Source organism: Suncus etruscus, chromosome 3 (assembly GCF_024139225.1).
Source record: "Suncus etruscus isolate mSunEtr1 chromosome 3, mSunEtr1.pri.cur, whole genome shotgun sequence".
Classification (NCBI taxonomy): Eukaryota; Metazoa; Chordata; class Mammalia; order Eulipotyphla; family Soricidae; genus Suncus; species Suncus etruscus.
In genome coordinates this window covers 91840371-91863890 of record NC_064850.1, presented here as the reverse complement: position 1 = coordinate 91863890, position 23520 = coordinate 91840371, and the positions used below count along the sequence as shown (strand labels likewise).

Below are 23520 nucleotides of genomic sequence, written 5' to 3'. Positions count from 1 at the left end.
TCCACCACTTCCCTAATTCATTAATAAATCCACAATGCATTTTAAGACAAACACAAAGCACTTTGAATTTAATATCATTTTATCCTCATAACAAGGTATGTGAGGTAGATAGGCATCATTACACCATTGGGAGATTAAGTAGGAAGCCAAGGTTCAGAAGTTAAGGGACTTTGTTGATGTTTAAATACTAGTATGAGCTTCTGAATACAGTTGATATACAAGACTTGTAGGGAGCAAAACAACTGAGATTCACTGTGAAGGTTACTCGTTTTTCCTATATTGTCTGTAATCCTCCCATTCCTATGAACAAGACTTTAAACATAGCATCAAGACCCCAGAACAGAAACTGAGGAATGAAAGCCAGTGTATTGTTCTGCACTAAAGGCAACACACTTTTGAGCGGATGATTCAGGAAATGGTTGAATTCAGCCATTTCACAATGGAGTCTCACTGTAAAGACATGTACACACACACACACACACACATACACACACATACACAAGCACACACACAATATATACATGAATGTAACTTTGCACAAATATACACCTGCAACATGCTGGGCCCAGACAGATCACCACACCAGACACTCTCCATGGATGCCTGATAAATAAGTTCACATTGTCTAAACCCAGGGATTTCTAGCAACAAAGGAGGAGTCTGGGAGCTGTAGCACCTTGGAACCTATCAGGAAAGCAGGGCTCCTGTGCCAGGCGGCTGGGAAGACTCGGCCCTCACTCAGAGGCAAGGACAGGCAGTGGCAGCAGCTATTCCTGGCAGTGATGAGAAGCAGCAATAGGGCAAAGGGCAAGGGTGAAGATTTCACAGCACACCAAGCACCAGGCAACTTCAGCATACAGACAGATTTTTTGCTCGCTGCTTCTTAACCACTAATGATGGCATAAAAGTCTTCCGGAGAAGGCGGTGTGGTGACCTTGAAGAGAGGTTCCTTGATTCAATTCTGTGGGAAAGGATAAGAAAAGGTGTAGGGTACCTATCTGAGACCCACCCATTTCTGGGAGGGGTCTTGGGAACCGGATAATAGGTGTGACCTTACTTCCAAGACCCGGCCCATTCCTGGGAGGGGTCTTGGAATAGGTAGATAAACCCGGAAGCCAGGGGATTAAAGGTCTTTGCCTTTTGGCCCTGCTGGGCTCTCGGAGGAAGATGACTGAATTATAAGATGCAGGGCTAAGAATGGCCGAATGCTTAAAAGGTTATGAGATAGGCCACACACACGTGGTGGCTAGGGCCTAAATAAAGATGATTCTTCCTGAAGCCTGCCTGTGAGTGAGTGATTTCGCGTTTCACCTGGGCCTGGGACTCGCCGGCTGCATGGGGGATGAAGCCACGTGGCTGGGGCCTAAGCACAAAGGCCTCCATCCATCGCCATCCAGCCCCATCCTTAATTATTTCATGCTACAAAAAGGAAATGATAGACACAGCTGGCAGCGCTCTGTTATCTGCTATTGGGCAACTTGGGGTAGTAACTGACATGGAGCTTTTTCCCCATTAAGAATCATTCAGCTCAACCCCCAAACATGATGGAGACACACTGTAGAGTTCCCATGTGCCAGTCCTGGCTCTGCCACTAACTCACTAAGTGGCCTTAGGTGAGTTAGTGTGACCCTCCCCAGACCAGCCTCCAGCCTCACCTCTAAATCAGGCACTTAAACCATGTTTAGTGTCTTCCAGCACCTACTCTAATACTATGTCTTCCAAATATCATGGGCACAAAGACCAGGGTATTGCAGTTCAACCTTAGCCTCCTCCCTCTGTCCTACCCTGGGCTGGGCCATAGTACTCACTCAGGTCCATGGTCCTCAGGAGGGGCGGGGGGCTCTGAGTGTGGAGGATTCTTCCAGCGGATCCGGCTAAACAGGACCTTGACCTGGTTCCCATGGGAGAGATACAGCTGAGGAATTGCTGTCTGGGGGTGGGGGGGTGTCACTACAGACACTCCCTACAGTATTCCCACAGACATGAAATAGCACAGCTGGAGAGCCCGCTGCTCCAAACAGCAATCCATTAACCTCTAAGAATCTGGCTTTCTGGGCCCTGTGAGTGTCTACCCACCCCCACCTGCCCTGGCCCCCACATGCACCCATTACTTACCCTGTGTCCCTGGGAGGGAGGAGAGGGGCACACTGGGTTCTCCAGCAGCCTGGGAGGGTCGGCACTGGGTCTCTCTCCCTCCAGCAGTGATGCTGCTGTCGCCCCTTTAAAAAACAAGTTAAGTTACCCAGCAGGATATGCACACCTTCAAGTCATAGGGCTCAGAGCAATATTGATGGAGCTCAAGGCAGAAAAATAAAAAGAGGTAAATTGAGTCCTCACCTGTCTCCACACTTTTGCTCAGGCTAAGCAGCTCCAGGGTCTTAGGCACTTCACTGCCAGGGGCAACAGAGGGCAGAGCTGGCTTGGCTGCCTCACCATCTGGATCCTGCAGACAGGAGACAGGAACTTAGAGCTTGAACAGGACCTGGCTGCTCTGAAGGCAACCTGGGTCCAGGCCTGCTTTTCATACTCCCTGCCCAAGGATCACTCACCACTGCAGGCCTCTGAGGCTGTAGCTGAAGGCAAAGCTGTTGGAGCCGTGCCATCTGCTCCAGCACCTGGCAAAGGTGCTCCAGGTAGCGGAGACCCTGCCCGGGGAGACAGGCCCAGGCTTCGGGCCAGCTCCCAACCTGTAGGACAGAGCAAGGTAGGGGAGATTCAGGCAGTGGAACCGAACAGGCACAAAGAGGACTGCACACCCATCTGGCCTTTCAGTGCCCAGCTAGGCATTGTGCCAGATGGGGCCTGTGCCTGCCCACCGCACGACTGGGAGTGGGATGAAGCAAGAAGTATGACACAGCCAGTCATTTAAGGGCCAGTAGGCCCCACCCCGAGAGAGCTTCAGGGAGAATGGGGTGCCATCTCCCTGGGATCCACTTCACCCAGCCCGCACATTGGCACTCACCAGCGCTACATCTGCCAGTCTGCCTTCAGGGTCCATGCCTACCTCCAACGTCTCTTGTGCCCTTGCTCCCAAAAGGCACATTTCACATTCAGGCTTATGTGATGGCTCCAGGGAGTGAAGGCATCTTGATGCTCGGGCAGTGGAAGCCGGAAGCTGGTGGGAGCGTTCCAGCATCTGCTCCAGCTTCTGACTAGCCCGGAGTCGACCAAGGTGGGCAGGAAACCTGGAGTCCCTTGTGGGCTCAAAGTCTGAAGAGTCCTGGCAAAGCCCCATAGAGGTGGCCAGGAGGCTGTCCCCAACAGCCATCTCCACTCCTGAGTCTCTAGAGGCCAGCTTGACAATGGGCATCTGCCTCCCAGGGTCTCTCAGAGCCTTGTCCCCCTGCTGGGAGGCCAAATTACTGCCCTCAGAGGTGTCTGGAATCCGTCTGTAGGTGCTGCTGACTCCGGACACCACACAGCCATGCGCCAGGTCCTCGCCAGTCCCATCTGCAAGGAGAGTCAGCATCAGGCTGGCAGGTACCCCAGCACCCCCAGCATTCCTGGCATGCTGGCGCAGCCAGGAGATGAGTGTCTGGGGTGATGGGAGGACACGGGACCAGGGCTGGGTAGTGTCTCCAGTCACCCATCAGGAGTGGGTTCCTTTCTAGCACTGGCTTGGTCAGCACAGTTACAATGAGCTGTGGACTCCTTAGGGGGAGTGCTACAATCTTGGGAGGGGTAGCTTTCTTTCTGGGGCCTGGGGCCCTGGAGGATGGGATGAACTTCAGCTCAGCGTACACAATGCCTGGGTGGCATCAGAAAACAAGAAGAAACCTCTTCAGAAGCTACTCCCAGCCTGTTCCTCCTGGCACCTCACCTCCTGAGCACTGCTGGAGCCCTACCTGACACCCCCCCCCCCCCCCCCCGCCCACACACACACACCTCAGCACCTAGTAATACAGCGTCCTCAGGAGCTAGTCCTGAGAACTGCCTAGGAAGGCCTCACCCACCAAATTGTAACTGCTCCAACCCAGGACCTTTGATTCTTCTAAGTGAGAAATGGAGAAAATTTTGTATACAGTTTAAAAAATAAAAATAAAGGTTAGCAGGCGCGTTAGCACTGCACATAGGGCACTTGTCTTTCACACTGCCCACCTGGGTTCAATCCCTGGCGTCTGAGGAGAACCGCCAGGAGCAATCCATGAGCATTGCTCTGTGTGTGTGTGTGTGTGTGTGTGTGTGTGTGTGTGTGTGTGTGTGTGTGTGTGTGTGTGTGTGTGTGTGCAGGAGCAATCCATAAGCATTGCTATGTGTATGTGTGAGAGAGTAATCATGAGCATTATTGCTGCTGGGTGTGTGTGTCTGTGAGAGAGCGAGAGAGCGAGCGAGCGAGCGAGAGAGAGAGAGAGAGAGAGAGAGAGAGAGAGAGAGAGAGAGAGAGAGAGAGAGAGAGAGAGAGAGCCACAGAGAGAGACAGAGAGAAGTAAGAAGAGAAGCAGCCACCGGCCCACCCCCTCTGAATGCCACCTCCAGCATCTCCCCCAAGATCAGCCGCCTACCTGTTCCTTGGGGAGCTCCTTGGGGTGGGGGAAGGGAAGCGCTGCCCTCTCTAGCCCTCTGGGAAGAGCCCTCGCGGGGAAGACCTAGAGGGAGTGTCAGGGGCACCCCGGCTGAAATGGGATGAGCGTGCTGGGGGACCCCCAACTTGCAAAGAAGGGTCGCGGAAGAGGGGCGGGAGCCAAGGCGGCTGCACCCGGGGATCCGGCGCCGCAGTCGGGTCCAGGGGACGCGCCCCGGCCGGCCTGGGAGTGGTCGACTCACCCCTGCAGCCGAGTGGCTCCACGGTGAAGACGCGCCTCCGGCCCAGCATGGCCCGGCTCCTGGACCCCGGCACGTTCCGGCCCGCGGGCGGCGGCCAGCCGAGCTGCAGCGTCGCGACCCCGCAGGGCGCGGCCGTCGGACCCTCCCCGCGGGGTGGAGCGCCAGGTACGGCGGAGGGCCGGGGCCCGCGCTCCGGCGAGGACGGCGCGGGGGACGCCCTAGGGCTCAGCGCGCCGAGCCACCCCGCCCCCGACTCTCACGCCCATCGCCCTTCCTGCCGCCGCCAGAAACGAGCGGGAGGGCCGGGCGGCGAGGAAGGAAACGGAGCCCCACGTGCCGGCCGGCCGGGGAAGCGGCGTCAGGACCCCGCGCGCCTGGCTCGGCCTCCCAGCGCAAGTGTGGCTTCGGGCTGAACCCCGCCTGTGCGCCCCGGGAGGGAGAGCCCGAGGGAAGGGGAGAGGTGGTCAGCCTGGCTACGCTGAGAAAGCAGAGCAAAGCAAAGCGCGCGCTTCCCCGGACCCTGCGCCCCACACTGGTCCGGGTTCCACCGCCAGGTAGGCTGCGAGCCTCGAAACCGACTCCTCTGGCCGACTAAGTCCCTGGCGCTGGGGCCGGCTGGGGGCGGGAGGGAATCTGGCGCGTTGGCGGAGGGGAGTGGACGCGGGCGCTGACCTGGTGTTAGGACATTCTACGCCTTGAACATCTTGAATGAAGTCACTTCGTAATGCACGGTGATTCAATACATGTTTAAGAGACTTTCTTTTTAAGTCTCAGGATAATGATCTCCAAAATTGTTTCTGCTGTTCTTGAAGATGTCTCGGGTCCTTTTTTGTTTGTTTGTTTGTTTGTTTGTTTGTTTTGGGCCACACCCGGCGGTGCTCAGGGGTTACTCCTGGCTGTCTGCTCAGAAATAGCTCCTGGCAGGCACGGGGGACCATATGGGACACCGGGATTCGAACCAACCGCCTTTGGTCCTGGATCGGCTGCTTGCAAGGCAAACGCCGCTGTGCTATCTCTCCGGGCCCTCGGGTCCTTTCATTGGGAAATTGCCCATAAAATATTCGTAGTGAAACTTTCAAAAAAAAAAAAAATCTCAGCTCCTCCTCCTCCTCCTCCTCCTCCTGGGATAGGGGTTCCGGAATTCCCGCTGCGGGCCCGACGACGACCAGAACCATAATAATGGAGCTGCTGCGGACGTGCAAACTTGCACCTGAGCGGATTGGGCGGGCCCAGGCGGGGTGGAGGGGCTACTGGGAGCCGCCGACGAGGATGGATCTTGGGGGTGCTCAAGGCACTTCCCACCAGGCCTCGGACCCCGGGTAGGGCTGCCACAGAGCCACTGACTCCGTTTCTAAGCGATGAGGCATCACATCTGGATTTTCAGGTGTCCCTTCCTGCCCTCTTGTGACCTGGGGCTTGTCCCTTCAAGACCGGTCTTCCGCCTCCCCAGCCTCTTCCCACGCGGGAACCCAGAAAGCTGGCCTGGTGCAAGTCCGACAGGATGTGGGGCGGTCTGGCCGGCTGCCCCAGCCCCCCCTGCAGCGGACTGGAGGCCTAAGGAGGCAGCCAGCCCGAGGCTTCCTCCCAGGGAGGGTGGGGAGGCCAAGGGAAGGAACCTGCGCCAGACCAGCTCTCGGCCTGAATTTAGAGAATGTGGGGCGGATTCCATGCGGTCTCCTGGTGACTGCTGCAGGAATGCATGTGGAACCGGAAACAGGGCCAGCAGGAATGCAGTGTCTCAGCACAAGGCTTTGTGTGGACTCCAAAGAACCGTCTCAGCACAGATTCCCTTCACCCCTGCAGAGTTGTCTGGGCTTCAGGGTGGTCTGGGAGAACCATGTACCCTCTTCAACTGGGCCCTCTCCAACCAAGGAGGCTTTGTGGACGAGTGTGACCACCCAGACACCTGGCCTTCACCTGGGAATGCCTCGGTGAATGGAGGAGTGTTTGAGGCCTTGTAGGGGCTACACTGCTCCCTGACCATTGCCTAAGGCTTAACACTGAGCAGATTCACCCTTCTGGCCCTCGTTTCCACCTCCGCTTCTAGAAGTGCATTTCCTGCAAGCTTCAGGGCTGATTGGACCCTGTGGGAGGAAATTAAAGACCTAGGGATAGCTCTGCCAGGCTGAAGGGGATAGGGACCATGGTGACTGTCCAGTGGCCTGGGAGGGAAGCTGCCTTTGACTGAAGGGAACAGCACCCCAGGTATGCCAGACATCCTGCACTCAGGTCCCTATCCCCTGCTTCTTATCCTGACCCTTCTCTTTCCTTACCAGCTAGCAGCCTCACCTGTATACCTGTGACCTGAATTTCTTTGTCTCTCCACAAAACAGCCTTTCTCAAGCTACTTCAGAAATCCAAGGCTAGGGCTGGAGAGGTCAGCAGGCTAAGGGCAGATTTTGCCTGGGGAGACCCCAGGTACAATTCTTGGCACCATATGATCCCCCAAGTAGCACCAGGAATGACCCCTGGAGTCCTGAGCTGGAAGAAGCTTTTTTGTAAAATCAGGTGAGGTCCAAAAGCCAAAATAATACACATAACATGAGCATTAACCTTAAAGCACTTAGAGGTATTCCTGCTACAGATTTACCAAGCTGTGTGTAACTCGGAAAGAAACTCATTTTTATTTCGTTTTGGTGTTGGGGTCACACTGGTGCTGCTCAAGGATCACTCCTGGTGGCTTTAGGGGACCATCGGGGTTGCTAGGGATCAAACTTGGTTTGGCTGTGTTCAAGGCAAATGAAATGCCCTACCTGCTGTATTATTATCTCTCTCAGGTCAAGGCTTTCTCATTTGTAACAGAAAGGAAAGATGTTAGATGGTCACTTGTAACTCAAATCTGTCATTTCTAAAACCATTTCCTCAAAAAAGGAAAAGACAACTCTGTTGGGTAAATGCCAGTTGCATAACTGGGTTATCTGTTCATCCCCTCCCAATCACATCCAGATGGGCACTCACTACCGGTTTGGGGGGGGCTTGAGACTACACCCAGTCTTCTCCACTGGCAAACAGCTTTGCCTAATAACCTAAAATAATAAAGTATGACTGCAGAGAGTTCTAGAACTAAAATCCTCAGAGACCTGGACAACCGCTGGAGAGGTAGAGCTGCACTTAAACACATCCAGCTGTCAGCAACTCCCGGCATGCTGGCTTATATGTTCCCCATTTTTAACAGTGCTGGTTTGTTACAGGTGAGATCTGGACACATACATACCCACTGTCCATATTCAATGGTTTTAGTGTCCCCAGTACCTCAAGATAGAATTCAAAAACAGTTCTCAGGGCCAGAGTAATAGCACAACAGTAGGGCATTTGCATTGCATGCGGTCGACCCAGGACAAACCCGGGTTCAATCCTCAGCATCTCATATGGTCCCTGAGTCTTCCAGGTGTGATTTCTGATTTCTGAGGGCAGATCCAGGAGTGGCCCAAAACCAAAACACCCTGCATTTCTCTGCTGAACCCACCCAACCCTTCCTATTCTGTACAGATGTGTTCCAAGTTCATAGGACACTCTATGTTGGGTTTTAGCATTGTTACAGATCATGATTACAATTATGCTGACTCAGTCCCACACATTTGGTTGTGGTTCAGGAAAGCAAGAAAAATGCTCCCAGGGCCAGAGCGGTGGCTTTAGAGGTAAGGTGTCTGCCTTGGAAGCACTAGCCTAGGACAGACTTCGGTTTGATCTCCCAGTGTCCCATGTGGTCCCAAGCCAGGAGCGATTTCTGAGTGCTTAGGCAGGAATAACCCCTGAGCATCAATAGGTGTGGCCCCCCCCAAAAAAATGCTCCCACTTTAAGTTTTCTCCACCGACTGACCAGGATTTTTGTTGTTGGTGGTGGTGGGTTTTTTGGAGGGGTCACACATCCAGCAGTACTCAAGGGTTACTCCTGGCTCTTCACTCAGAAATCGCTCCTGGCAGGCTCGGGGGACCATATGGGATGCCAGGAATGGAACCAGGGTCTGTCCTGGGTAGGCTGTGTCCAAGTCACATTCCCTACCAATATGCTATCATCCGGCTTGACCAGGATTGAGAATGAGTGGCCCTTTTTAGAACATTCTCCTGGCCATGGGCCACTTCAGACACTAGGTGGCGTCAAGAAGTCTATCCCTTAAAAAAAAAAAAAAAAAAAAAAAAAAAGTCCATCTCTAAGGGACCTTGGACTTCAGGCCTTGACTAGTCTGGAGTCCCAGAAAAACTTGCTTTTTCGTCTGCTTTATTTTTTAGATTATACCCAATGGTTCTCAGGTCAGGGATTACTTTTTCCAGCCACATGCAAGGCAAGTGCCCTACTCAATGTATCATCTCCCCAGCTCATACCTTCTTTTTTTTGAAAGGAGGGGCGGGGAGGGCATACCCAGGACACTCAGAGGTTACTCCTGGCTATGCGCTCAAAATTGCCCCTGACTTGGGGAACCATATGGGAGATCAAGCCGCGATCTGTCCTAGGCTAATGCTTGCAAGGCAGATGCCTTACCTCTAGTTCTACCGCTCTGGCCCCTACATTCCTCTTTTCTATGAAAATCAAGGCAGGTGTCATGGCAAAGTAAGATTAACTACATCAGGGGCCGGGCGGTGGCGCTCGAGGTAAGGTGCCTGCCTTACCTGCGCTAGCCTAGGAGACGGACCGCGGTTCGATCCCCCGGCGTCCCATATGGTCCCCCAAGCCAGGAGCGACTTCTGAGCGCATAGCCAGGACCCCTGAGCGTCACCGGGTGTGGCCCAAAAACCAAAAAAAAAAAAAAAAAAAAAAAAAAAAAGATTAACTACATCAAGGTGGAAGTTATACCAACAGATGACTAAACAGACAATAGTCTACACCAGGATTCCTTCCCAATCTGTGTGAGACCACAGAATTGCTGGACTGGACCAATTGAAAAAAACTTTGTTCTTTCCTGTAAAAATAAGAATGGGAGCCCTTATAAGAAATACTACAGCAGGTAAGATACTTGACTTGCACATAGCTGACCTGGCTTCAATCCCCAGCACCCAAGCATTGCCAGGAATGATCCCTGAGTGTAGAACTAGAAGTAACTACTGAATATGGCCCGGCATGGAACAAAAATCAAACAATAGTGAGGGTGGTGCCTACGCCTGAGGCTAGGCCTTAGACTGGGCTCAGATTGAGTCTGAAGTACCCCTGCAACTTTCCAAAATGTCCCCAAGATTAGGACTTGGGTGGTGGATAACTTGGACCCAAAGCAGGGCAGAGACAGCCCCCCTAGGGTGAGGGTGCCTAGCAGGAGTTCAGCCTTGCGTTTGCTACAAATCAACCAAAAATGAAGCCATGCAGGACCTACTTAGCCACAATGGATGGGGTGCTCTTGGACACTGGACCAAGGTGGCAGAGACCCTTCATAATGGGTGCTCCTAAGTCCAACCTGGCAATATTGCTACCAAGCAGAGCGAAGGATCCACCCTGCCAGCCCAGCAGCTGCCAAAGCCTGGCTTACCCAGGCAGGCCTGATAAACCGGGTGCCAGGAACATGCTGTCTTTGTGCTGCCATCTCCAGACCCCTTCCTCTGAGCACCAGTTTAGCTCAAAGGGTATCTCTAGCCAGGATCCAGGAGAGCATGACATGGGCCTAAAAGGAAGTCCCATCAGTGCAGTGTCAGTAAAAGCTCTGGGGAGGAACTGGGAGAGGGAGGAGAGGAGAAAGGACTGTAGCATCTACTTTATTTGCTACACATATACAAGTGCCTAAATTGAAAACTTTACAAACACTGTTTCTTGATATCTTGTCTCCAGCCCTGGAGCTCCCAGGACCCCACACTTGGAGCAGTCCTGTCCCTCCCAGGATATGGGACCACCTCATTGAGGCCTGAAAAGTTCATTGTCCTGGTTGCATTCATCCTCTCTCCTCCTCACCACCCTCGCCTCATCCTGCCTACAGGCTACTGGCAGGCTCAGGTCTGGGAACTGGAGGGGCTGGCGCCACGTAGCGCTGGCGGGCATGCTTCTCACAGTACAGCTCATCACCCACCCAGAAGTGGCCCCGCATCTTCAGGTTCAGGCCGCAGTCGGTGCAGGTATAGCAGCTGGGGTGGCGGAACCGGCCCTCCTGGATACGCACAGCCTGGGTCCTGGAAAGCAGAGCAGGGCACCATTAGCAAGATTCTGGGTCTCAGTGCAGCTACCCAAACCCTAGATATCTCAAACCCTGCTTGCCTCAGGAGCCTCCTCTCTACCACAAACCCAACATGGTAGGGGGGAGTTGGGGTTCAGGGTTTGCCCCACCTAGCAGCACATCTATCCTGAGTCCAGTTCATTCGTCTCAAGACCAAGACTGAGCCCTGGGACAACTTCTGGGCCCAGAGATTTTTGACTGGGGAATCCATGGGCCTGGCCCATGCTCTTATAGATATCCCTCAACTTCACTCTGGTGGCCCCAGAAATGACGGTTTTATTTCGGTAAGTGAGATTGGAGGATACATCTCTGACTTCCACATCTGGAGCAGAAAAAATAGACTTGGACCGTGGGGTTGGGAAAGGCCTTTAGTTTCCAGAGCCCATAGCATCATTTATCCTGCTCTGGAGACTGATTGCCTGGCAGAGGGACAGCACTCAGCACATGGGGGGTGGGCGGGTGGGGGGAGGGCTTGTCCTAGAAGGTAGCTCCCAGGTGAGTGACAGAGCTGGTGTGAAAGCAGGGACTGATCCCAACACTGCCCTCAGCACTGAGCCAGGTGGGCCCTCCAGGAGCTGGCACATCAGCAAAGTCCCCATAGTACACACCAATCCCTGGCTGGCAGCTCTCTGCTAAGCCTCCTGAAGCAACCCGCATTCCCATTACAGGACCATGTACTCACGCAATGCTGGTACCACACTTCTCACATGTGTGGAGCCTGGGTGGGGTGGCCAGAGCTCGGGGAGCAGGCAGGGAGGATGGGGGGGTCAGTGAGCTGGGCAGGAAGGCAGGCGTGCCACCTGGGGGTGGGGATAAACAGATGCCTTAGATCCCCCAGCTGCACCCTGCAGTGTCTTATTCATTTCTGGGGCCAGATGCTGTGCTCTTGGAGAGCCTCGGGAATCCTGAGATTGCGGAGAGGATGCTAGAGGCTGTGGCCCCCTCTGTCCTCACCCCACCACCTCTCTGCAGATATCTTGGTTTGGGGGCAAATTTGTTTGAATCTAATCCTGCTGCCTTAGCAAGCCAGAAGCACCTTTCAAACATGTCTCTGGCCTCTCTCTCACCAACACCAACACCAACCATTGCCCTGAACATGACTACCCCACTAACAGTCTCTCCTACCATTCAACCCAACATCTCCTATACCGCCTGCCAAAAGGGCACCTCTCATCCTTGCACCTGCCAGGACTCATCCTCAAAAGCCACAATACTCCCTGCCACCTTAAAAGGGATCTTTGTTAGAGTCTTGAGATTCTTTTCAGGTCAAAGCCAATTTCTTCTTCTTCCAGGAAGCCTTCCTTCAAGCTCCAGACCCCACAGGTTCTACTATCTGCCTTTGTCTGGTCCCTGGCATTTTCCTTTTGGGTGCATCCACATCCCCAGACCTTAATATTTCTCTCTCTCTCTCTCTCTTTCTCTCTCTCACTCTCTCTCTCCATTTGTTTTAACTTTTTAACTGTTAATTGTGGGTTCTTATGCAAATTATTCTAACATGCCCTCCCTCACTCCCTCCCTCCCCCAAAGACCCAATACCCATTTCAATACCTTCCCTTACCAACTCAATTGTGTGTACTGGTTCCCCCTTTATTGCCTTTGAAATCTTTGTTGCTCCCTCACTGGATAAGATCATTCTGTATCTGTTCCTTTCCTTATGACTGACTTCACTGGTTTTCTGGCCACATCTGGTGTTGCTCTAGGCTTCCTGGCTCTGTGCTTATGGATCACTCCGGTGGGACTTGGGGGACCATATGGAGTACTGGGAATCAAACCCAGGTGAGCAGCATGTAAGGTTCCCTGCCCACTGTGCTATATCTCCAGCTCCCAGACTTTAACCTACTGTGGTGCTGGACTTGCAACCTCTGTGAGGGCACTTCAGAAATGCCATATTTAGGGGCCAGAGCGGTGGCACAAGAATTAGGCATCTGCCTTGCCCACGCTAGCCTAGGATGGACTGCGGTTGGTCTCCCTGCGTCCCATATAGTCCCCCTAGACAGGAGCGATTTCTGAGTGCATAGCCAGGAATAACCCCTGAGTGTCACCGGGTGTGGCCCAAAACAAAACAAAAAAAGCCATGTTTAAAAGCATTCCAAAGCATGTTTAAAAAGTTTGAAGCATATCACTCCATTAGGCCAGAGGGACAGCACAAAGGGTAGGACGCTTGCTTTGCATACAGCTGACCCAGGTTCAATCTCAGCACCCTATGTGGTCCCCAGAGTATAGCCAGCTGTGATCCTGAGTGCAGAGCCAGGATAACCCTTGAGCGCCACCAGGTGTCCTCAAATCCAAATCCAACAGTTATAAATAACTAAAATTAAAATTAAAATATAGCCCTGGAAGCCACAGTGGTGTCTGACTCCCTCCTCTCACCTTTCTCCTCAGCCTCCAGAGCTTCCTGCAGAAGTCGAAAGGAACTGGACTGCCGGGGGGCCCCTCGCCCCTCTCTGTTCTCCTGTAGCATCTTGAAGACTTCAGAGTCCTCTTCCAGAAGGTCCACGCTGAGGCAGAGGCAGTTAGGGGGGCAGCAAGTAGGGTAGCAGCAGAGAGCAGCAGTTAGGGAGGATGAATTCTGGGACTGGTGTGGACCCTCCCTGTCCCAGAGGCCAATATCTCCCTCCCAGAACCCCCGCCTGCCCTCCAGGGTCCAGTACCTGAGCCTGGGGGACCGGGACTGGGGTGGTAATACCAGCACAGCCGAGTCTCCAGCGCGGCCCAGGCCAGCCTGCAGGGAGAGGCACAGAGAGGAGGAGTCAGGCCAGCCTCAAGCCAGAATCCGCCCTGGTCACCAAGTGCAGCTCTTCCCCAAGTCTGACGCCAGAGGGCTCTCAGCTGTCATCCGCCCTGCCTGCCGGGCTTCAGCGCAAGGGTATTGGGACCAGAGGGGACAGGCAAGGTCTGACTGAAGAGATCACAGGCGCAGGCACTGCTCCTGGAGACCACAGCTCGGGCTTGCATCCAGCAGCCTGGTCTGTTCTTGGCTATGACCCCACAGAAACTGCGGAGAGGAGTAAACTGACCTCGTCTTTGAGGAAATGGACAAGCCTGGGACAAAGCTTTCCCCCTACCCCCACTGAACAATGTGCCCCACTGGGGGCAATCCAATCTGCTCCCATACTCTGGGGCCCTGCTCCCCAGCAGCAGCACCCCGTCATGGGCAAATCTCTACTTAACATTCTTACTCTGGCTCCAACAGATCATGCCTTCAGTCTCACTGTTGTTCCAACCTCCCGCTACACCTCCTTCCCTGCACTTTGCCCAAAGCCTGAGGCAGCCAAGGGAAGGGGGTGATTTACAGATGGCTCTTCCAGAGACTCATGGAAGACCAAATTGTCTCCAATTTGGTCTCCACTAATGATGAGATAAAATGAAGAAAAGAAATAAGGCAGGATTTTTACAGTAAAAGCAGAAAGTTAAGGAGCTGAAGAGATAGCACAGAGGGTAGGGTGTTTGCCTTGCATACAGTCAACTCAGGTTTGATCCCCTGCATCCTACATGGTTCCCCAATTACTTCCAGGAATGCCCCTGAGCACAGAGCAATGAGCAACCCCTGGTGTGATGCACTCCCAAAAGGCAGAAACTTGGAAAGTTTAAGACAGGGGCCCTTATCTGCATCTGCCAGCCTGGTCTTGGAGCCCAAGTTCACCAGGCAGTGGGAGGCAGGTGAGAGCATAGGCCTGAAACCTGAGTGCCCACTGATGCTACTACAGTTAGCTGAGGACCCGTGAGCAGGTTCTCTGGGAAGGAACCATGTCCGGGTGCTGTCCAAGCCATGTGCTAAGGGACCTAGGGAGAGGGGGACTTGGCAGCTTTCCCTCCAGGCCACATTCTAGGGCAACCCCATGTGAAGTTCTGCCCCAAAGGTCTGCCCATGCAAAGGGACCAGCAGCCACATTCCAGGAGGTGCCACCAGGGCTGGCACTATGCTGTGTCCTGACCCATCTTCACCAGCTCAGGACCTAGGGGGTGTGGGGCCTCATAAACACTCACCTCTGCTACTGCCCCCCCCCCCAAGAGAACATGCCCTGTTCTTTACCCTGAGAAGAGGCCCCAATACCCACCAGTCATAGAAGCGACCTGGACTTCCGAAACCAGAAAACCTGCTTGCTAAGGGTTCAGCTATGCCAATACCTCCCAGAGTGTGTTCTGGAAGCCTAGGGATATTGTCAGTGATAATAGGCTTGGGGGGGGGGGGAGGGTAGAAGTCGGTCCTTAATCTTCCAGGGCATCTGATGTCAACAGTTACTTAGAACACAAACTAGTGACTTCCTCTCAAGGAATGGAGCCAGGGAAGGGAGATGCTGAGGAAAATTTTGCACTCAGATTAAGGAAATTAATAAAATTCAATGTATTTTTTTCTCTCCTTTTTTGGGGGGGGTGGGAAGGGAATATGTGGCGGTGCTCAAGGGTTACTCCTACTCTGCATTCAGAAATTACTCCTGGGATAGCACAGCGGTGTTTGCCTTGCAAGCAGCCAATCCAGGACCTAAGGTGGTTGGTTCAAATCCCGGTGTCCCATATGGTCCCCCGTGCCTGCCAGGAGCTATTTCTGAGCAGACAGCCAGGAGTAACCCCTGAGCACCGCCGGGTGTGGCCCAAAAACCAAAACAAAAACAAAAAAAGAAAAGAAATTACTCCTGGCAGGCTCAGAGGACTATATGGAATGCTGTGGATGGAACACAGGTCAGCCACATGCAAGGTTGCTGTGCTGTTTCTCTGGCACCAAAATTCAATGTATTACTTTCTCGTGAAACTTCTCAGAGCCCTTAAGGTACAGAAGTGAAGCTGTGCATGCACCTCAGAGCTGGAGCGCCTGCCTACCTCAGAGGTCTGAGGCTGTCCATTCGCTCCCTAGCGTGCCTCACACATCCCTGTCTCCCACCCAGGGATATTGCCACCTGGCACCATCACCAAGTGTACAATCCCCAAACATCACAAGAGTACCACATTGGGGCTGGGATATGAATGATGCATGGAAGCACCCAGTGACCCCCAGGAAGGAGCTGTGGGAGCTCTAACACCCACATGTGATCACAGTGCACAGAGACCTGGAATACCATGTGACCACAGCACACATGGAAACCAGGACATGCTATGTGACCATGGAGCACACAGACCAGGACATGCCACATAAACACAGAGAATAGGGAGACTAGGACACGTCATGTGACCACAGCACACTTGGGGACCAGGACACACCATGTGACCATAGCCCATGTGGGGACCAGGACACGCCACGTGACCACAGCACACTCGGGGAGACCAGGCTGTCGACCTCCTTGCATTAGGAGCATCTCTGCTTTCCCACAGATGTGTCTCCAGGGCCTGGACAGTGCCTGACACCAGGGTGCTTCTAGGTAAATATTGTCCAAAGCTCAGCCACAGGGATAGGCTTGTAGTGGAGGGCGAGACACTAAGCAGGTGGGAACTGGCTGGAGGGGTGTAGGGAGGGCATCTGTGCAGGTCCACAGCAGAAGAGGGCCAACCCTGGGGCCTCACTACAGTGCATGAATTGAGGGCATCCTCAGATCTCCCAAAGCACAGAGACTGATAGTTCTTCAAGAGTTCTTCAAGGCACAGGCCAGTGCCCCCCCCCATCCTCAGGAAGTCCAATCTGTGAACACACAATCTGCTCCCTTGGCACCTCCTCTCTCCTGCCTGATGGAGGAATGACAAAGGCCAGAAGCCAGAGAAGTAGGCGCCCACCACCCCTCCAGCTTATTCCCTCTTGTTCTTGGGCCTGCCCCTTCCCTCATGGTTTTCCCCCACCCACCCACCCCCGTTCAAGCCCACTAGGGCTTGTTGTGCCTTTACTGGGTCAGCTCTTGGCTCATTGCTCTCAGATCCAAATCGTACCCAGCCTCTGATGTCCAGCAAATTCCTGCTGAAACCTCCCCAGGCCACCCCAGCCCACACTCGCTCTTCCTCCCAGAATGCCACTGCTCTCATAATCAAGACCACACTGCTTAGCACTTAATTGTTCCAAAACCATTTTTGCATGTTTGCTTTATCTCCACAAATACAAGTTAAAATTCTTAAAAGGCTGGGAACTCGTCTAAGACATCTATGCCCCCATAGTCTGGTTGCCAACAGACCCACCCAGGGATCCTGCACTACAGAGGCTCTTGTTCCTTCCCTCTCCAGAGCCCCAGTTTCCAGAACCCCCCACCCCCACCCCACCCAAGCAGCCTTTCTGGAATGCAGAGTCAACCCAGAGGTAAGTCTTCAGCAGCTGAGCCTTATCCCCTTCACCCCAAACACGGAGAAATACTGCCCTCAGCAGCTGTGGCTCAGGGCTTTTGGTGGCCTGGCCAGCACCCTACCCAGTGCTAGAGGAGAAGCAGTGACAGCCTGCTAGTGAATAGTGGCTGCCCCTGGGAAGGGGGTGGGGGGAGGGCAGAGATAAGGGTCAGTGTGAGCGGTGCCCTTGTGCAGCCCCCAGGCCTGTGTGCGCTGAGTCAGAGAGGAAGGAAGGGACAGACACTGGAGCTGGGGGCAGGCAAGGGGAGGAATGTACTCAGGAGATGCCGCCAGAGCCAGAGGGAATCATCCCAACAACAGCAGCACAACTATGTCAGCCAGGCCCAAGAGAAACACGTGGGAGGAAGGCCGCTGGCAGGGAGGGGGCGCCATGGGGAGGAGGGCTGGGGACACAGACATGGCACCCCATAAGTGCTGCCCACAGGCACTCCCTGGCACCCACTAGAATGGGAGTAGAGTAGGAGCCACCGGGGAGCCTTACCTGGCGACTTCTGGGGCAGCCCTCAGAGGAGGCAGCCGGGGGCCCTGCAGTGTGTGCCAGGCTCTGGAAACTGCAATAAGGGGAGTGGATGAGGTGTGTGCTGGGACCCACCCTGCTGCACCTACAGAGAAACACAGGTGCTCTCTGCCCTCCCCTGCAGTTACTGAAATGTCCAGGGGCCCAGCACAGACCTGGTGAGCCGTGCATCTACACTTACCTGCGCCCAATCGCTGCTTCTCCAGGCAGCAGGTTCGGGCTGCCAGCGCGGGGGCTGTGGGGGGTCAGGCTGGAGCAGGAGGAGTTCAGGGAGGATTGGCTGCCGGTGTGGGTCCTCGCAGAGCCCTGTGGGTACAGGAGTCAGAGGAACAGAGCTGTTGTGCCCAGCATCCTGCCCATGGGCCCTCACAGAGCACAGAACACACCATCCTACCTGGAAACGAGTTGCCCTCGCCTCCATGGAACCATCTCCATTGGTACACCCTGGAGAGGCAGCTCGGGACCTGTAGGGGAGGAAGCAGAATGGGAGGGTCATGGCGCCTGTTGGCTTTGCCCAATTCAAAAACCAGCCCCGCCAGCCACACATCCAAAAGTAGAAAGGCCTCATTCCAGCGAAAGGTTCAATTGTCCACTTTATGTTGAAAGAGTTTCTGGTGTTGCCCTCAGCCTATTCAGGAAGATGGTTGATTTCATATAAATACCCCCCCCCACACACACACACATTTCCCCTCATCTTTCACCCATGGAGAAACTGAAGCCCAGATAAGAGAAGAAGCTTCCCAGAGAGATGCTGCCCAGAGCCCCAGACAACAGCTGGCCAGGTGCCTGCACTGTTGCTAGCTGGGATGCTGGCTGGTCCCTCCAGGCCTGCTGTGAGCTTTGCCTTGCTCAGACTTCTCTCTGCTTAACTCAGCAGCCACAGGACTGACTAACATGCAAGCCCAGCTCCCCTGACAAGCCCCGGGAACCAAGGAGAGGGTCTTGCCTACCCTCCTCCTAAGGTTCCCCGGTATGAGGGGCTGAGAGCTGACTGAGGCTGGGCACAGAGTCTCAGCCTCTGGCACTGCCTGGATGTCTGGCAATTTCTAGAAATCAGCAGAAACTTTGGCCACCACATAGAAGGCCAGTCCCAAGGCAAGGGTGCGAGGTCAGGGGAGGGAGCTGGGCTCTGGCTCCAGCCCAGACCATTGCTTCCTGCCCTTGGCCCTGGGGTGGTGACAGTGACAGGAAGGGGCTGGATGGAGGAGAGGCAGGGAGCCCAGACCTTCCAAAGGAGCCACTGCCAGACTGGTCCTGCCAAGAGGGAGTAGGACAGAGTCATAGCTCCCCACCCGCCACAGCCTCTTGTGGACGGTTCCACTCCCAGATGCCACAAGGTCCCACCCTGTCCTCCTCCTCCAGCAAACACTCGAGGCCTAAGAGGCACTAAAGAGCCCACGAAGGGCCCCACAGCTGCTAGAGCACCATGGGAGGCAGAACCAGAGGAGGAGGAAAGGGGGCAGATAGGTGCGGGAGTGAACCAGGGCCCGCTAGAGAGCCTGGTGGCAGGGCAGTGCCAGGTGATTGCAGGCTCTGACGGGTACAAGGCCAGTCTGGAGGGTTCTCCTGGCTGGAGGGTGTCCCAGATTTCCTGCCATGACTCACTAGGGTCCCACCTGAGTACCTGTTCTCCCAACCCTGGCATCCACATTGAAAACCAAGTGAGTGTAAAGGGGAGGAAAGGGGGCATTATGGGGAGAGAGTCCCAAACGGTCCTCCACTGAGACCAAAGGTCATGCCCTCTAGGGGCTGAGAACTCAGCCTAGGGCACACCTTTCCTCTTCAGTGCACGCCAGCTCACACCCTGTGTCCCACATACACACACACACACACACACACACACACACACACGGAAACCAGTCAAACCCGGGCATCCAGGTAGCCCATGCCAGCCCGGCCTGCCTGCAGCTGCACGCCCAGCTGGGTAGGGCACAGGGACATCTCTCTGCCCACCTGCCCTGGGCCTAGTGCCCAAGACCAGCTCACAGCTGGGCTGAAAGCCTGGCAAATGCCAAACTGGCATTATGGAGAGAAAAGTGGCCACATGGTGGGCTGGCAGGGGAGAAGCAAGACAGCCAGCTAGGGTGTGATTACCGGTCCAACTGCAGCCGCAAGGGTGAAGGGCTCTGGCGGATCTTGCTCTGGGCTTCAGCATGAAGCATGGTCCCTGTGCTCACGCCATTAATGGCCATGATGATGTCGCCAGGCCGGAGGTCAGCAGCCTCAGCCTTCCCCCTCTCGGTCACCTGGAAGGAACAAGGAGCCACTAGAGTAGCCACTAGAGAGAGCTGACCCCAGGGAGGGAGCCCTTCCACCCAGAAAAAAGACAGAGGGTTTGAACCAGACTGGCTGTGTGTCTCCTAAGCATCCCTTCTATGCAACTCATCCTTCATCCCACACAGCAAGGGTGCAGCCAATCAGTATTCCCCTCCATCCCTCAACACTGGCATTCTCACAGTGGCCTTCTTGAGAACATGTAATGACAGAATTCAGGAGCTGTGCTCAGAAATGCTGCTGGATAGCAATCTCTCCATGCAGGCAGCAGCCTGCACCTGGCCCTCTCTGGCCTGGGTCAAAGCTCACAGACATCACCTGTGGGGCTTGTGCTCTAGACACCACCAAAATGGCTGCCCACAAGTGTTGGCTGCTGACTGTGGACCATTGAGACCCGGCTCCCTTTCATGTCCTCCAACCCTGCTCCAGAGATTTTCCGGAGTCAGGTGTAACCCTGGAGACCCCTTACCTTGGTCACCACGATGGGGGTGTGGAAATCTCTGCCCCCTGAGATCCGGAAGCCCCAGGGCGCCGGGCCCACCAAGTCCACTGTCTTCGCCATACCTGAGTAGGACAAAGGAGGAGGCCGTGTCTGCCCCAGGGCCACAAGATAAGCTGTCGGGGGGGGGGGGGGGGGGGGGGCAAGAGAAAGGCAGAAGGTAGGGCAACGGGTCTCCCGGGGAGGGTGGAGGAAGTGACTGAATGCCTCCCTCACCCAGTTTCACTTCCCTCTAGGCAGTTATGACTCTGAGCACCCTTGAGGTCTTAGACAAAGGGGTCCAGGGAGCAGCGGCTGGGATGCCAGTGGGCCCAAGCTGGCTGGATGGAGAAGGGGTTCGCCGGCGTCTGCTCCCCTTCCTCCACCAGCAGGGCTAAACCCTATTCACTCTGCTTCCTGTCCCTAAAACCCACAAGGTGCTTGTGCTCAGAACTTCCTCCCCACCCTGGGGGAGGGCAGGGCCTGGAAACATGGTGACAGCAAGAAAGGGCAGGGCTGGGGACAGCTGAGCTTTCTGGCGGCTCGTTGAGAGGACTAGCCTTCTACCTCCCTGAGCTCTGCTGCCCTCCCAGAACCCTGGTGAGGCAGCTCCTCTGCCCAGATGAGCACCCATGGGCGCTGGCTAGCAGAGCCTGCCCATCGCACCCCGAGCTCCTCCACTGGTCAAGGACTTCCTGCACCTCTAGTGCTGGAGCAGGGGCCAACCCGAGCAGGAAGCAGCCGCGCCATCACCCTGCCCAGTACCCACGCTGGGGCAGCCCCTGGGGAGGTCCAGAGATGCCTCAAGGCCTTGCCAGCCTGTCTGGGGGCACGCCCCAGCACCGTGCCCCGGCCTCGGTCCAGACGCAGCAGACCTTTGAGCCTCGGCCACTGGAGGTGACCAGCCCGTACGCCCGGCTCGCCCAGCTCCTTTGCCTTCCAGTTCGAGGCCAAAGTGCCTCGGACTCGGGTTGCGAGCACCCGCGACGGAGCGCCCAGAGCTGGTGCGGCGAAGGTCCGGGCGCCCCAGAGCCGCGAGGGCATCCCGCCCCGCGCTGATGCGCTCACCTGTCACCCGGCCGGCACCGCGCACGGAGGGGATGGGAAGGGGGCGGTCGAGACACGCCGCCGCTCCCGCCGCCGTCTACACGGCTCTGGGGAGAGCCCGCCTGGGGCTCCGGGACCTGCCTCCGCCCATGTGATCCCAGGGCCGCCCCCGCCGCCGCCCCGGCCCGGGGAAGCCGCCTCCTCCGCGCCGCCCTGCTCGGCCGGGCCACCTGGCCCGCGCGCTCCGCAGGGGACCGGGATGCTCCCTGGAGCCCTCTAGAGGGCTTCTCGAGTCCCACCCCCGATTGCCGTCAAGGGTTCTGGGCACCCCCGGACCCCACGACGTAGACAATCTCCAGTGGGCCCGCAGCGTGGCCCTGTGCAGACCACTACCCGGCCCAGGCTGAGGAGAGGCGGTGCCAGTCCCTTTCACCCTTCGGGGCTGACACCTTGCCCTTTCCTGGCTGCCCTCCCCACCCCTGCTACCTCACCAGGGGCCTTAGCAGGGCTGACACCCACCATTGTCTATGCGCCCAGCTCTCTCTCTGCCAGCCGAGACAGCTGAGAGCACCCGGTGTGACCCAGAACCCCACCTGGTACCTGATACCTCACCCAGAAGCTCAGGGCGCACCCAGCTCTCGGCTTGGCAGGGCTAGCAAGCAGGCAGCGGCTTTAAGGTAAGCACACCTGTAAGCAAGCACACAGCTGTACCTGCCTCAGGTGTGACTCACACCTTCCCACCCTCTGCAAGGCTCAAGGCTCGTGCTCCTCGGGCCCGGGTGTGGTTGCTGCTTTCCCACTCGCGAATCACCGCCTGCTTGTGGGACACACCTGCTCTAACTTCCCGATTCGCTCAGGAGCCCTGGGAAGGAGCCGAACACGCACAGCCTCAGCTCACCCCAGCCACAACTCCTGCCTCTCAGATTGTGGAGTCTGGAGAGTTCTTCCAAGCCTGCAATCCCAGTGTCTACAGTAAATAAGGGGTGTGGGCCATAGTAGAGAAAGGGATCTTGTCTTTCACCAGCCAACTTGGGTTTGCTATCGATCCCCTGAGACTGCCAGGAATGATTCCTGAGCTGGAGGTAGAGTAAGCCTGAGCACTGACAGGTGTGTTTCCCCCCAAAATATCCCAAATAATTAAAAAATGAGAATGATTCCTAGTTCATCCTATGGGGCCAGGTCTGGCTGGTTGGCTCCACAGCACCATTCCCAGAGCCTGGCACAGCGCCTGGAGCTAGTGAGCATTCAGGATGCTTGAAGGGACCTTACCTCACTGCTCTCCCATCTGCTTTGTGAACTTGCCTTTTGCTTTCTCTCCAGGAACACATGTGGGGGGCAGCGGGTGTGTACCCATATATCTCATGGTAGACTGCTGATCCCAGGACAGCTCCATGTGAGTGTTAGGCCTTCCCTACTCAGAGCCCTAGGCCTGGGCAGGCTGCTACCCTCCCCTCTCCAAGGTCAATGCACTTAAGTCTGTGGCACTGCGCCCTCTGGTTCTATGATCCTGGGCAACCCAATACCCCATTCTCCCTTCATTTCCCCTCACACTAGGTCAGGCCCAAGGAGCTGGTGAGTTTGCTCAGCGGTATGGTTTGGTTTCTGCCCCAGGAAGAGGCAGGCTTGGTTCCAACATTCGTGGGGTTCTAAGTGGACACCTGGGAGCAAACAGGAGGTGCTGGAATGGAGAGGAGCAGACCAGTGGGCACTGTGGAATGGCCACTCCCACCAAGCGAGTTCTGGACCAGAGCAGCGGCAGATACCTAGACCCTGTCCTTCCTGCTATTGTTAGCTGCCACACCCAGGTACAAGGAATGTGACAGACAGCTCTTGCACAGGCCTCTACCTCCATCCTATCAGCAGGAGGCACTGTCTCTCTCCCCTTCAGTGTCCCTAAAGACAGTTGCCAGAACACAAGGGGCCCAATGTGGGGCCAGCTCAGCTATCCTGACTTCACCACCTTTTTCAGGATCTCTGGACAAGAACGTCTGGGACTTCCTATAGATACTGTACAGTATCTATACTGTACAACAGTATAGGAGCATCATTGG

General features: G+C 55.3%; 2 protein-coding genes across 2 annotated transcripts; both read right to left on the bottom strand.

The window, feature by feature from the left end:
• Window positions 1–460: 460 nt before the first annotated feature.
• On the bottom strand, window positions 461–4824 carry C3H8orf58 (chromosome 3 C8orf58 homolog). Its single transcript, XM_049769476.1, has 7 exons — window positions 4765–4824; window positions 2963–3450; window positions 2550–2687; window positions 2338–2443; window positions 2116–2219; window positions 1809–1891; window positions 461–961 (listed from the first exon to the last, which is right to left on the bottom strand). The coding sequence occupies exons 1-7, from the start codon at window positions 4811–4813 to the stop codon at window positions 850–852; spliced, it is 1080 nt and encodes a 359-aa protein (XP_049625433.1). The 5' UTR covers window positions 4814–4824; the 3' UTR covers window positions 461–849.
• A 5872-nt stretch (window positions 4825–10696) lies between these two features.
• On the bottom strand, window positions 10697–20506 carry PDLIM2 (PDZ and LIM domain 2). Its single transcript, XM_049769484.1, has 8 exons — window positions 20414–20506; window positions 19765–19916; window positions 18065–18134; window positions 17852–17976; window positions 17635–17704; window positions 13520–13617; window positions 13266–13393; window positions 10697–10851 (listed from the first exon to the last, which is right to left on the bottom strand). The coding sequence occupies exons 1-8, from the start codon at window positions 20504–20506 to the stop codon at window positions 10778–10780; spliced, it is 810 nt and encodes a 269-aa protein (XP_049625441.1). The 3' UTR covers window positions 10697–10777.
• Window positions 20507–23520: the final 3014 nt, after the last annotated feature.